Genomic DNA, 13,355 nt, shown 5'->3' with positions numbered 1-13,355 from the left:
TTGGGTCTTATTCTGGTAGTATTTTTATGTGATTTTATGTGATTTTACTCATTAAAGAAATTGCTGGGATCTGGGAACGTGGTGACATCACCACAACAAATTTAAGGCAAGTAACCACGACCAGAGAAAGTAATAACAGTTGTAATATTGCGATACTCCTTAATGTGGACACAGAGTCCCAGCATGCAGCAGTACCTGTGAGGGGTGGAGGTAAGGCTCGGGGGAGGCCAGATTGGTCTGGACGGACAGGCTTTTCTCCAGCAGGGCCTGGGGGAAGCCCAGCCGATCGAAGGTGCTGCGTTTCCAGTGGTGGCCGTCGCTGTGCGCCAGTGCCTCGTCCTCGCTGAACGCCCTCACCACCGGTCCCGGCAACGGCAGAGGCAGCGCCCCGTCACTCTCATAGCCATCTTTGGAGCCGCCGCCCTGGGCCGCCATCCCGCCGCCCTGCCCCGAGTCCCAACTGCTCCTCTGTTTCATCACCTGCTGGGCCTCCCAGGCCAGCCTCGCCTGGGCCAGCATCGCCTCGGACGCTGTGCCCACCAGCTCCCCCTCCTGCCCCACGCAGCGCACCAGCTCCTGGGGGAGGGAGGGCTTACGGCTCTTGCGTTTGCGGTTACCCCGGGGAGAAAGCCCCAGGGCCGCCGGTAGAGGAAGAGGAGAGGGAGTGGGTCTGACTGGACGTCCAGGATATGGAGTCCTCATAAAGCAACCTCTGTCCTCCCTCTCCACCCTCCCCACTGTAGTCCAGCAGTAGGCGGGGGTCCCTGATCAGAGACTGGCTGTGCTGCAGAGTATAGGACCCCCCATACGAGCCACCATAGCCCCCTGTAGTGCCGTAGCGCAGCAGGCGGTCGGCAGTCTTGAAGCGTGGGCTGGAAGACGACTGTTCCACGTACACCAGCTGCTTTACGTACTCCTTCCCCACAGGACTGTACTCCAGACTCTGGGTCTTTTCTGGACACTTCTGCCGGGTCAAAACCAGCTGGCCGTAGGGCGACTGGCCCTGCTTGGGGGAGTGATAGAGGGGGGCTGAAGTCTTGCGAGCAGGTGACTTGCCAGTGCCGTAGAAGGAGTCGGAGAGGTGCATGTCAGTGGGCGGCTCCTCGTAGATGGGAGGGGGCTGGTACTCTGATGGCGGCTCCTCATACAGTGGGGGTTCGTAGCCGTAGCGGGGCGAGGGGGCTGGGAGTCGGCTGAGGAGCGGCGGTGGGTGCCTGTGCCACCCAGCTCGGCCCGCTTCAGGAAGGGGGACTGGCGGCGGTCGGTGTAGAGTACGGGTGAGCCTTCGGGTTCTGGGGGCGGGTTTCCTCCAGAGGAACGGCGGGTTCTTGAGGTGGTGCCCCCTCCAGAAGGAGGACCGGGGGTGGGGGGTCGCAGGGGGAATACCCATTTCCTTGGTGGGCCAAGAAGCTGGGCTCTCTGTCCGTCACCTTGATCAGCATTCGCTCCTTCGTACCCGTGTTCCACCTGAAAGGAGAAGTCCTGAGAGAAGAGAACAAAAGAATAAGGGTCAGCGCTTGCACTCATCAAGAGCTGTCACATTCACACTACAGGACCTGTCTATGTCTACTGGTACCAGTCAGCCAATGAAGAACGATCATGGACGTCCAATTTGGGTACTGGATCCATGAGTTTAAGGGCTTATCAGATGCCACATGATTTAAAATGGGTTTCCAAAAAACAAAATCCAACAATCAGGCCCACTCCACAGAGGGATTGGTGTGAAGGTTTGAACTTCTCTTTCGTTCTCTCTTTTTCCTTTTTAACAGAACTACTTACATCACTTGTAGAGTGCAGAACTCAAGTGCAACACTATAAATGTCTTTAAGGAGAGATGATTCAAAAGTATGCTCAGTTATCCACATCTGTACAACTGATTACATTGATAACACATTCAAAAAAAGTGAGTCTGGCCTGTAGATCACTCCAAAACCAAGGGCCATGATGAAATACACTCCTTTTACCAGACTTACAGCACAGACAATCATTGGACTGAATATTTGAAGTAATCTGTTCAAATACAAACTTAGTGAATATGTAAATGTGTAACCTGTGTAGGATGGCTTTGTACTAAGTAATTGAAAAGACACAGTTTTTCCTTAGTCATTTCCCCTTTGGCTCTAGTCTTACATTTTAAAACATGAAAATGACAACTGATTTGAACCTTTTAATATTGGCAGTAATAGTTGAAGCTCAACTTGCTCTCAGGTAAACTGTCATTAGAGACTTTGTGTCGTAAAAAAATATATTTTTTAAATTCTAGATGTTTTCTTTTGTTTTCCCAAAAATGAAATGAAGTTCATTAGTTCACATTCACTTAGTCGCTCCTCACACAGGCGACTTGTTTGTCAGAAAAACAGCTCATAGGAGGAGGAGGAGGAGGAGGAGGAGGGAGAGTGGTGTGGGATGCCGGAACAAGAAGCGAACTGGGCGCGAGGGAGGGAAGTGTGACATCGATTGCGGCATTTGGCCGCTCCTCCGTTTCCAAATACTGATCCCCGGGGCCGGTGCTCAATTGGTGGCAGTGAGAGTGTTTGTGTGCTTGTGAGAGACGGAGGGAAACAAAGAGGGCAGGATTAAGCATTACGGGGCTGAGCTGGCATTCATCACAACCAGTCCAGACTCCAAGCCACTTTCTCTCTCTGTCTTCCTCAGCCCATCAGGTGTCCATCCATTCCTCTTTTTTTTCTATCTGCCAACCTTTTCTTTCTCTGTCTCCTACTCATTACTACGCAGTGAACGTTGTTCTTTCTCAGCTTATCCTAAGTGATCAATAGGATCATTTGACCTTCAAATCAAGTTTAACATTCCAGGCCTTTTTCCAGTCTGTCTGAACCTGCACATTCTTCCTCTTCATCTCACTTTTTTTCACCTAGAAACTAATTTCTGATGCTCAGCTGTCAGTGACATTTCACTGAGGTACAATCAAATCCCAAAGTGGCCAGAAGTGTGAACATGTTGATTGTGCCAGAAATATAAATCAGTATCAAGGACTGGCTCATCTTATCCTCATACAACGGTTGGTATGATATCTTATGAAAAGTCATCTTCATCAGCTCATTTTTCATGAGTTTTACTATGAAGGACGGGTGACACGTGTCAATTTTTCGCTTGTCTTTTCAAAATAAACTTCTGTCTTCACAGGAAACTACTTAGGTAAGTTAAGGAAAAGATTGTTGTTTTGGTTAAAACAACTACGGAAGTTATGTTACAAACAGTCGAGACATTAACAGCTGGTCTCCCTGAAGAGCCACCTGTCCACCTCCACCTCCTACATACATGGCCCATGTTTGACGCTCTTTATACTTCCTTGGTCTCGATTACAATTACAACAATCGATACAATTTGATTTCTTGGGATCAATACAAGTTAGTCTGCATACATTTTTGGTAGGAGCAGCTTCGAATGGTGTATGAGAACAGCCTGACAGGCCACATTTAACTTTCAATTCTATGTTTTCATTTAAATTCTAAAGAAAAACTATATTCTATTCATTCAGCATACGCAGAATGATTCTCAAAGGTTAGCCTTTGGTCTGTAGCTCAGTTTATGTAAAAGAAGGTTAGAATCTTAATGTTGGTAAAACGCTTTAATTCCAATGAAAAACTTGCTTTAAATATTCCATTACTGGCAGATTCTTTATCAATAAGTAAGGACATGAACTTTACCAGTCAAGCTTATAAAAAGAAGTCTAGAAAAAAAAAATCTACACCCTACCCTGTAAAAAAGAAATGTAGAAAAATGATCTCTTATAAAAATGTACAAATTCAAACAGATCATATGTCGGAATAATGTGTTTTTAATAAATGGTTCAGGCTTCAGTACATGCACACAATAAACTAATATTGAAAAAGTATATCTGCTCTTTAAATTAAAGGGAATTCAAATAAATTTGTCTCTTTTTTTTCAAAGATAATGACAATAAAAGAAACAAGCATTCAAACAGCCTTTACATCCCTCAGCATTCTGCATGTTGTGCACAGGCTAACAAAAAGAACAGAGGGGGAACAGAAAGAAAATCCCCTCCCCTGTGGTTATTTGTTAAGACTTACATAACACATCATCTCTCACTGCAGCCACAGTATTAGAAAAGACAAGATAATACTGTCCGATACTCAATAAGTCACTAGTGGTTGTCCTGATGTGGTTGCTCTGAGCCCTCTTTGCTTCATGGAATCATGGACGGTTACATCAAAACATTCCAGATTCAAAACACATGCGGAGACGTGGAAAGATGCACATTGTCTTTTCTTTACATTTACAAAAAAAACATACTGATGTGGACGTTCATTGTGCTTAATAACACAGAGACAGGAACCGTTTCAGAAGCACAGCAGCCACATTTATAATAAAGTTTTGAAATGTTTTGCCAACATTTTGCTTGTCCCACGAGTATTAATATATTTCTGCAGCTCATTTGGAGCTCATTTGGAGTATCAAACCTTCTCCAGTCAAAAATACCTGCATAGATGCTTTTTGTACCCAGATCTAGAAAAAGTAACCATTTGTATGGTTTTGCTCGCAGCAGCTACAACTCATACAGCCGGGATTACCCACCTGCATAGGACTCTGAACAAGGAGATGTCAGAGCAGACAGCTAGAAGCTAACGGTGCCAAGAACGCAAACAGCGCTAACAACGGCAACAGTGTTGACAGAGCCGGGACGTTACGCTCTCCCGCGACAGTGCCGTACCACTACCGTGGCGATTAGCTAGCTAGTAAACACACACACAGCTTCCATTCACATGATGGGTATCCAATGATGTACTCTACTGGTATCGGTATTTCTTTAAGGGTACTGGTATTTGGACTGACATTGTCAGTTTTAAAACAATACCCAGCTCTAGAGGTAACTGATGCTTTGTGGATGTACTTGTTGCTCCTAACTTTCCCTGTCATCATTTTAAACTTCAATATCAACACAGCTGCTGTCATTAGCCTGTATTTTTGTCGGACGATGTTGCGATTGTAACATAGTATTTGAGAGCCACGATAAAATATCATACTCTTTCACAACAGAAACCGAAAAAAAAAATGCAGATGAAAACAACTATGCTGTGTATTCTGCCGCATTTAAACATAATGACGGTGATCACAGGGAGCAGAAGGACGTACTATCTAGTTTTCCTGTGTATGTATGTAGACGGAAGTCAGAGACAAATGGCAAGCATCCTTAAAAATGTATTTGAAGACAATTACATTTGAATTCCACAACATATATTTTATTACTGATTTTAGCATTTTCTTATTATATTTGCTTATTGTGATTGATTGTTTTACCCTGTAAAGCAGCTTGAGATTTCATTGTATTTTAAAGTGTGCTATATAAATAAAGTCCATTATTTTTATTATTATTACATGACCTGCTACAGCAGAAATACAAGTGGCACCTAAAGACAGCAGGCCTTGTTCTGTTCTGCATTCTCAAGTTCAGCTGAAGTTAGGCAGTCTGAGTATGGAATATCGAGTGGGTTTCTGTTAAAATTTCCTCTCAGTGGAGCTCAAATTATAGCTGATTAATGGAGCAATCAACAGAACGTTCATCGATTAGACAATTAAAACGTGTATGCATGTTTAAAATTGATGCATGAATCAATAATGAAAACTATTATTGAACAATAAACTTGCCTAGACTATTAACTACAAGACAAAGCGTAGCGCTGGTAGACTTATGAATAATAATCACTACTGCTAATAGTGTACCGAGACAGAACCGCAGGTGGCAAAGTGAAAAACACAGATTCACCGACCTGCAATTTGTGTAGAAATGAACGAATATTTGGAAATAGCTCTAAAATAGATGAAAACATTGTAAACACTGAAATAAAAAAAAAAAGTGTACTCTGAATGAAGAATGTCATTTGCACTCGTTTCAACATTTCTTAGATGCAACATAAAAAGGGTTCGTATGTATCAGGTTTAAACGCAGTCCAGACCACATGGTATCTGTGACTCCACTGGCTAGTTGCCCACCGCTGCTCCTGTGTGTGTGTTTGTGTGAGTGTGTGAGTGTGTGTGTGCGTGAGGGAGACTGAAAGACTTGGTAGACACTTCACACACAAGCAGATCCAATAAGGAATGCGTGAGAGGAGATCTCCAAAGCCATCTGGACTGACAGTCTGCAGCTGTGCCACCAGGCCTCTCACCCCACACACACACACACACACACACACACACGCACACGCACACGCACACACAAACACAAGGATACATGTGGACACACATAAATGCACATCAAAGAGTTGTGTTGGACCATCCATGAATAATTCCCTTTCACAATAAAAGACACAGAAGAGGCAGGTAAAGACTTAGTGCAGGAGAGGGAGGTGACAACATTTCATAAGTCACTTGCATTTGGACGTAAAACGGGATGTTTTTAGCATCATTGATTAAAGATTCACTAACCAAGCCAATGTGGAAGTCACACATAGCACAATATTCCGGTGATCATTTTTTCCAATATGTTTGGAAAACAGTTACTACAGGCGACAAAGCTTCTCCTGTGACTCATCCACTAGAGGCATTAATAGGACCGCTGATGACCTGTCTGAACCTGAGTCTGAATCATCTGAATTATGAGTTGGCAAAGGAAAAAAAAACAGCTCCTCCTCCACCATGTTCCTGGAAATAATATGAGATGTCTTTCACCGCGTACACAAACATCCAGCCCCCCCATCATCCTCTTCTTCTTCTGTTGGGTTTAATAGCGGTTTGCATCCATGAGTGCTGCATTACCACCATCTGCCGGACTACGCCCTTGCCCCTTCTATTTGGGCATAGCGCCATGGTGAAAAGGCCGAAATGGAAATATTACTGAATGTAGTGTAAACCGCCATGGAGCCATTTGTTTTCATGTCAAACGGTAATTTTTTTACGGCTGTTGCCATTGGCTACTGGCATTGAGCGCGGACAGACACCATTTTGAGAGGGACCAATTATACTGGAAAACAAAGTGTGGTCAACAGCTGTGCACCATGTGTCCACATGAAAAGTTTTGCTGCATAAGTCTGAGGTCCCTATTCAAGATTCATTTTTAAATAATGCCTGAGTTCATCTGATAAGCCTTCAAACTCCTCCATCTATTAGTCAAACGGTTCTTCCTGGATTGTATTCCATTGTCTCACTTCATGGTACTTGAAACAACTCACCCCCCCACCAACGCCGCCCCATGCATTGCTTTAACACGCAGCTGATTTTGGTCCGACACAGGAGAGGATGTGTTGAGAAAAGGCCATCAACGGAAATGTTCCAAGGGAAGCTTTAGCTTGATTGAGCATTCTAATTGAGAAGTTTTAATTTAGATATTTTCCTTTCATTCACACTTAATCGTAAAACATTTATTTTATAAATAAGTTATTCACACAGCCCACATTGTCGGTTCCAATTTCCAAAGTAACTCTCCCCGTTAGTTTGCTTGCTAGTAGCTGGCTCATCACATTGCGCATTTCACACTGTTTGTATTTGACAAATAAATTGATCCATTTGGTAAAAATGTCTGCTTATGATAGGATTAAAGGTTTGTTTCTATCTGCATAAGACATTGCTAATACAGCCTGAGCACATACGCCCCATATTTCCATTTTATTCCCTTAATTGCCTAGAAAAAGGGTCCACCATGAATATTCCTGTAATGTTGCAACCCCCCTCAAGACCGCTCCAGATTGAGGTCAGCTATGGAGGTAAAGGGCACCACTGCGCTCTGAAAGCCATTATTTCCAATAGCTCCTCCAACAAACGGCTTCTAGCTGCATCGAGCAAAGTGTGTTCCACCTACTGGAACCATCACAGCGGGGCTATGGGCGCTGAACCAGAAGGTGTGAAAGGCCGTTCAACCTGTACCGTTAAAGAAACTTAGGTTATATAATAAGGCTGGGTAAAAAGGCTGCAAAAGTATTGGTTGTCCAAACACATGAAGCTATACTGAGAAAGTTCTTGCATAACCTCAAATGTCCTCTGTGGTTCTGGCAACATGTATTCATCGACCAGTACTTCTCTGCACTGACTAATTCAGACGCTGCGTATAAGTGAAGGACAAACATGAAGCATAGAAGTGAATTTATCCTCTATCTCTCTCTGCCTTTTTTCCATTTTGTCCCTCCTTTAATAGGATCCTTGGTAGAGCTGTGTGGAGGTCAAAAGCTCCCATCTGTCACAGAGGAAGCTGTGTGGTCCATGACAGACTGCTCTCCTTAACACCATTCACTCTCTCCAGAGACCATCTTTAGCCTGACACTCCACTTCCACACTAAATAGACTGCTTACTGCTGTAACTCAACACTGGTGGTGAATGAACCAATAAGGCGAGACCACATCGTGCCATTTGATTCTACTTTGAATATTTACTATGAACAGAAACGTTGATTGGGGCTGTGCAGGGTCAGATATATCGTTCTGAAACACAATGCTGGACTGATGAACGGACAAATGAATCATCTGACAATGGTCCAGATACTTATACTGTACCATTTTCATACCAGAACCTCCCATAAAAAACTGGTTAATCAAGCTCCGCCTTCAACTGCTGAGTGTGCATAGCGTACAGTGTGTGCACCACTTCACTGCTGTGGCAGTTTCTTCATCCTCCCTGAAATAATTCAAACTGATCCGCTGACCAGATAGAGCCTAGAGGTCAAACTGTTGTGGCATAGACCAATTTACACTTTCTTTCCCATAGCTCTTTCAAAATTAAAGCCTCTGGGTTGTTTATCATTGAGAAGCTTTTATTATGAAGCAACAGCAGGAAATGTTGGGTTTGCATCAGCAGTCACCTAAAGGGTAACTTTGGTATTTTTCAACCTTTACATTATTTCCCCATGTTTTTGTGTATAAGTGACTAACGGGGAAAACCGTTTTTGAGGTTGGTCCAGTATTAAAGGAGAACGCTGCAGACGGCAGCAGCTAAATGGGCTTCTGTACTCCAACACTCAACTCTCTAACTCTCACTTACATTTATACTGTTATCTTCGAGTCACATGACACAACAACAAACAGACCGGATGAAGCTAAAGGTAAAGTAAATAGTTTTATTCCTCTGTAGGGTCCTTTTCATAATGTTGTCAGACACAGATAACAACAATCTGAGCCAGTCAGTGGAAAAATACAAGCCCTTTTAGTGGACATATATTTATAGTGAGGAGTTGCCATGAGTGATTACATTGCATCCTGTTTAGCGCCTGCTGTCTGCAGTGTTCTCCTTCAATACTGGACCAATATCAAAAACTGTTGTCCCCATTAGTCACTTAGACACAAAAACATGTGTCTCATTGCTGTCTGAAGTTCATTCATTAGGGTCGTTAATACAACTTGCGGTATTGGTCCGACAAATCTGTGTCACTAACTAGCTGCTCTCACTGAGCTGCATTGAGTCTGTAAGTGTCTCTAAGAGCAGTGCTTTGCTGTTCCTTTGAGTGTACACAATGTGAATAACTGGCTAGAACAGCTAGGGTGCTTGCACAATGTGTGTGTACTACTCTTACTGAGTGAGTGAGTGTGTGTGTGTGTGTGTGTGTGTGTGTGTGTGTGTGTGTGTGTGTGTGTGTGTGTGTGTGTGCTTGTACAGCTATCTTTTTAAAGGGGGTTACAGTAAAGAATGGGTTACGGTAAAGGGCGTAGGCTAAAGAGGGTTATGGTTAAGGGGGGTTTTGGTAAAGGGGGTTACAGTAAAGATGTGTTACAGTGAAGGGACTTAAAGTAAAGAAGGTCACAAAAAAAGAGGTTAGGTTAAAGAGGTTGGGATAAAGAGTGTCACTGTTAAGGGGCATATGGTAAAGGGGGTTGTGGTAAAGAGGGGTTTACGGTAAAGGGGCTTAAAGTTAAGGGGGTTATGGTAAAGAGGGTCACGGTAAAGGGGGTCACGGTAAATGGGGTTAGGGTAAAAGGGGTTGAGGTAAAGGGCTTTAGGGTAATGAGGCTAAGGGTAAATGGAGTAAGTGTGAAGGGGGTTAGGGTGAAGTGGCTTAGGGTACAGAGGGTTAAGGTAAAGGGGCTTAGGGTAAGGCCGGTTTGGGTAAAGGGGGTTTTAGTAAAGAGGTGTTACAGTAAAGGGGCTTAAGGTAAAGAGGTTTTGGTAAAGAGAGGTTACGGTAAAGGGGCTTAGGGTACAGAGGGTCACAGCAAAGGGGGTTAGGGTAAAGAGATTGGGATAAAAAGGGTCATGGTAAAGGGGGTTATGGTAAAGGGGGTTGTGGTTAAGAGGGGTTCCTGTAAAGGGGCTTAAAGTAAAGGGGTTGAGGTAAACAGGGTTACAATAAAGGGGGTTAGGGTAAAGGGGGTTGAGGTAAAGGGGTTAGGTTAATGGAGGTTAGGGTAAATGGAGTAACTGTAAAGGGGGTTAGAGTGAAGGGGCTTATGGTAAAGGGGGTTAGGGTAAAGGGGCTTAGGGTAAAGAGGGTCACTGTTAAGGGGGTTAGGGTAAAGGGGATTGTGATAAAGAGTGGTTACGGTAAAGAGGGTCATGGTAAAGGGGGTTTGGGTAAAGAGGGTCACGGTAAAGGGGGTTGAAGTAAAGGGGGTTAGGGTAAATGGAGTTAGGGTAAAGGATGTTAGGGGGAAAGGTCTTAGTGTGAAGGGGCTTAGGGCAAAGGGATTTATGGTAAAGATGCTTAGGGTAAAGAGGGTTAAGGTAAAATATCTTAGGGTAAAGGGAGTTAAGATAAAAGGGATTAGTGTAAAGGGGATTAGGGTAAAGGGGATTAGGGTAAAGGGGGTTAGGTTGTGATGGTTAAGGTTAGTGTGAGAGGCTAGTAAATTCATTATGTCAATGAGTGTCCTCACTAAGATAGAAGTACAAGGTTGCGTGTTAGTGTGTGTGTGTGTGTGTGTCCTCTCACTGGAGTAAAGAAGACATTTACAGGACACTGTGACCCCGGCCAGACATATCCACCAATCACTGCAGACTGCAGCAGATTACAGCAAACCAGCTAACCAAGACTGGTGGGGGACGGGGACGGGGACGGGGTAAGGAGAGGTGAGAGGCTGTGAAGGTGAGAGAGGATAGAAATTAATGGACAGTGACAGAAACAGAACGGAGGGGACGGGCTGATGAGAGAGAAAGAGGGGAACAGGAACGGAGAGAAACAGTCAAATTCTGACTTTTTAAAGAAGAACTAATGGATGCATGTAGACGGGGGTTCTGTGAAGAGCCTCTTCACGTTATGAGAGAGAACCATCAGAGTCAGAAAATGTCTTTCCATTCTGATTGTTCATTCACATTGTGTTGTTCGATGTTGTTGTTTTGTGACTATTTAGCCCCTCATCCACTCTCTCCAGTCAGCCAGGTCTCATACGTGCAGTAATTTGAAAGATATCATATGAGATAATTTGATATTTTATCCACGCAATCATGAACGAGGAAGTATAAAGACCTCATAAGGCCCACACCATGCAGGGGTCAAACAAACAGCGATCTTTCATCCAGGAGGCTGTTCGTTCCCCATGTGTAGCAAGAAGACAACGTTGATTTATTTCTCACGTAACTTGCGTGCTTCAGCTACCGTGTTATTTTACCTAAACCACAATAGTTTTTAACCTCACTAAGTATTTCACGATCATTTCCTAAACCTATTTTAGTAGTTTTGTTGCTTAAACCTAATTGTGTTGTTTCCTGTGAAGACGAAAATGTATTCTGAAAAGACTGTATGCATGTAACAAGCGGAAGAATAAAACATGTTGCTGGTTTTAATAGGAAAAAACAACACAGAGATATCTTAAGAACCGTGAGGAAACATTGGTCCAGTTTTTCTATGTATTTTTTTAAGGAACCAGATTTTGGATTTGGATAATTGCAAACTGAAGACACGGTTCCATAGACAGCATCAGTGCAGGAATTCTGCTTCAGCACCAGATGCATAATGTGAAAAGCACAAACATACATCACTAGAGATCCTTTGATTCCTTGCGTTCTTGCTTGTGAAACCTGGTCCCTGCAGAAAACTGCCTTCAGGCAATTCATCAGATTCACAATACAACTCTGATCATAAGTTCTATTACACCTGTAAACAGCTGCCAGCTGACCATATTGTCTTACCTGTCTGCCTCCTCTCTGCCACCCTGTTTCTCAGAGAGCTCCTGGTCGAGGGAGGAGGAGGTGCTCCCCTCGCGGCTGACCCCGCTGTTGCGTCCCGGACTGTTCTCCGCCGACGCCCTCCCCCCTCCTCCGCTGGCGGGACGGGGGTTGGTGGCGTCGGTGTGCTGCTTCAGGGTCTGCAGCTTGGCCAGGGGGATGATGTCGCAGGCCTGGGGCCGGTGCCACACCGTGCGCTGGGTGGAGGCGTTGTAGTAGTAGAAGCGCGAGGTGTTGGGGTCGAACAGCTCCCACCACTGGTTGTCGCCGGTCCGCTTGATGCAGACGCCCTGCGGGGGGTCCCACACGCACTCGCCAGTCAGCAGGTTGGCGTACATGCGCTCCCGCGTGCGCGGCTCGATGATCTCCACCCACTCCAACCTGCAGGGGGACAGTTCACTGTTTAATTTAAAAAAAACAATCTGGAAGACAATCATTGTATTTTTATTATTTTAAAATGATCAGAATTTTCAGCAACAAATGTCATCATATTCAGTTGACAGATCATAAATTATACGATGCGTGCCAAACTATGGAGCCAAATTCGCTTACATTAACATTATGAATGATATCTTTATGAATTAAAGCAGAAATGAGTGTTAAGTCGTTTAGAGCCATGCTGTCCACACATCCTGTTCCTTATTATAATTAGGGGTGTAAGAATATGTTCCAATATTATGTTTGTGATTTGTGATATTGCATTGATTCTCATAAACACTGTATCAATTTTTGAATCAATAGTTTAAAAATATATAGCCTTTCTTTTTACAATAAATGTGTTGACCTAAAGAATCCTGCAAGCACTTACATTTTTTTTATTGATATAGGCAAATTTTAAAAGTAGTAGAAAAGTCGTGCTCTCATTAGATTTAAACTACAAGTACTGCCTCACGGTTGTTTGCCTCTCCCAACCAGTCAAGTTGCAGTTTACATCCATGTCTGTCCAAAAATGTCACTTCGTCACCTCATCATTTTATCCTGTTAAGACATTTATGTGAAATGTCATAATTAGCATATGAATTCTTGAGTAATGGCCATTTTCTTGAGGTCACAGTGACCTTTGACCACCAAATTCTAATCAGTTCATTCTTGAGGTCACAGTGACCTTTGACCACCAAATTCTAATCAGTTCATCCTTGAGGCCACGACTCTCAGTGGCATATTAGAACTATACTTGTTTCAGGCCAGTATGAATGTAACAGTTATACATGTGTTGTTCAGTAACAGCAGCAGCAGAAGATAAAAGTGTGCAGCAGGTTGTAAATGAGCTACATTACAAAACTGCAAAGGGATA

General features: G+C 43.8%; 1 protein-coding gene across 1 annotated transcript in view; it reads right to left on the bottom strand.

The window, feature by feature from the left end:
- The window catches only part of arhgap39 (Rho GTPase activating protein 39), a 28,154-nt gene extending 15,609 nt beyond the window's left edge, over positions 1-12,545 (bottom strand). The window contains 5 exon segments of the mRNA XM_054596358.1: positions 196-619; positions 621-1,176; positions 1,179-1,353; positions 1,356-1,482; positions 12,026-12,545. Coding sequence (XP_054452333.1) covers positions 196-619; positions 621-1,176; positions 1,179-1,353; positions 1,356-1,482; positions 12,026-12,498 — 1,755 coding nt within the window. The 5' untranslated portion in view covers positions 12,499-12,545.
- Positions 12,546-13,355: the final 810 nt, after the last annotated feature.

This window comes from Anoplopoma fimbria, chromosome 3, assembly GCF_027596085.1.
Source record: "Anoplopoma fimbria isolate UVic2021 breed Golden Eagle Sablefish chromosome 3, Afim_UVic_2022, whole genome shotgun sequence".
Taxonomy (NCBI): domain Eukaryota; kingdom Metazoa; phylum Chordata; class Actinopteri; order Perciformes; family Anoplopomatidae; genus Anoplopoma; species Anoplopoma fimbria.
Note: the sequence above shows the minus strand (reverse complement) of the source record. Positions and strands in the feature narration are given on the sequence as shown.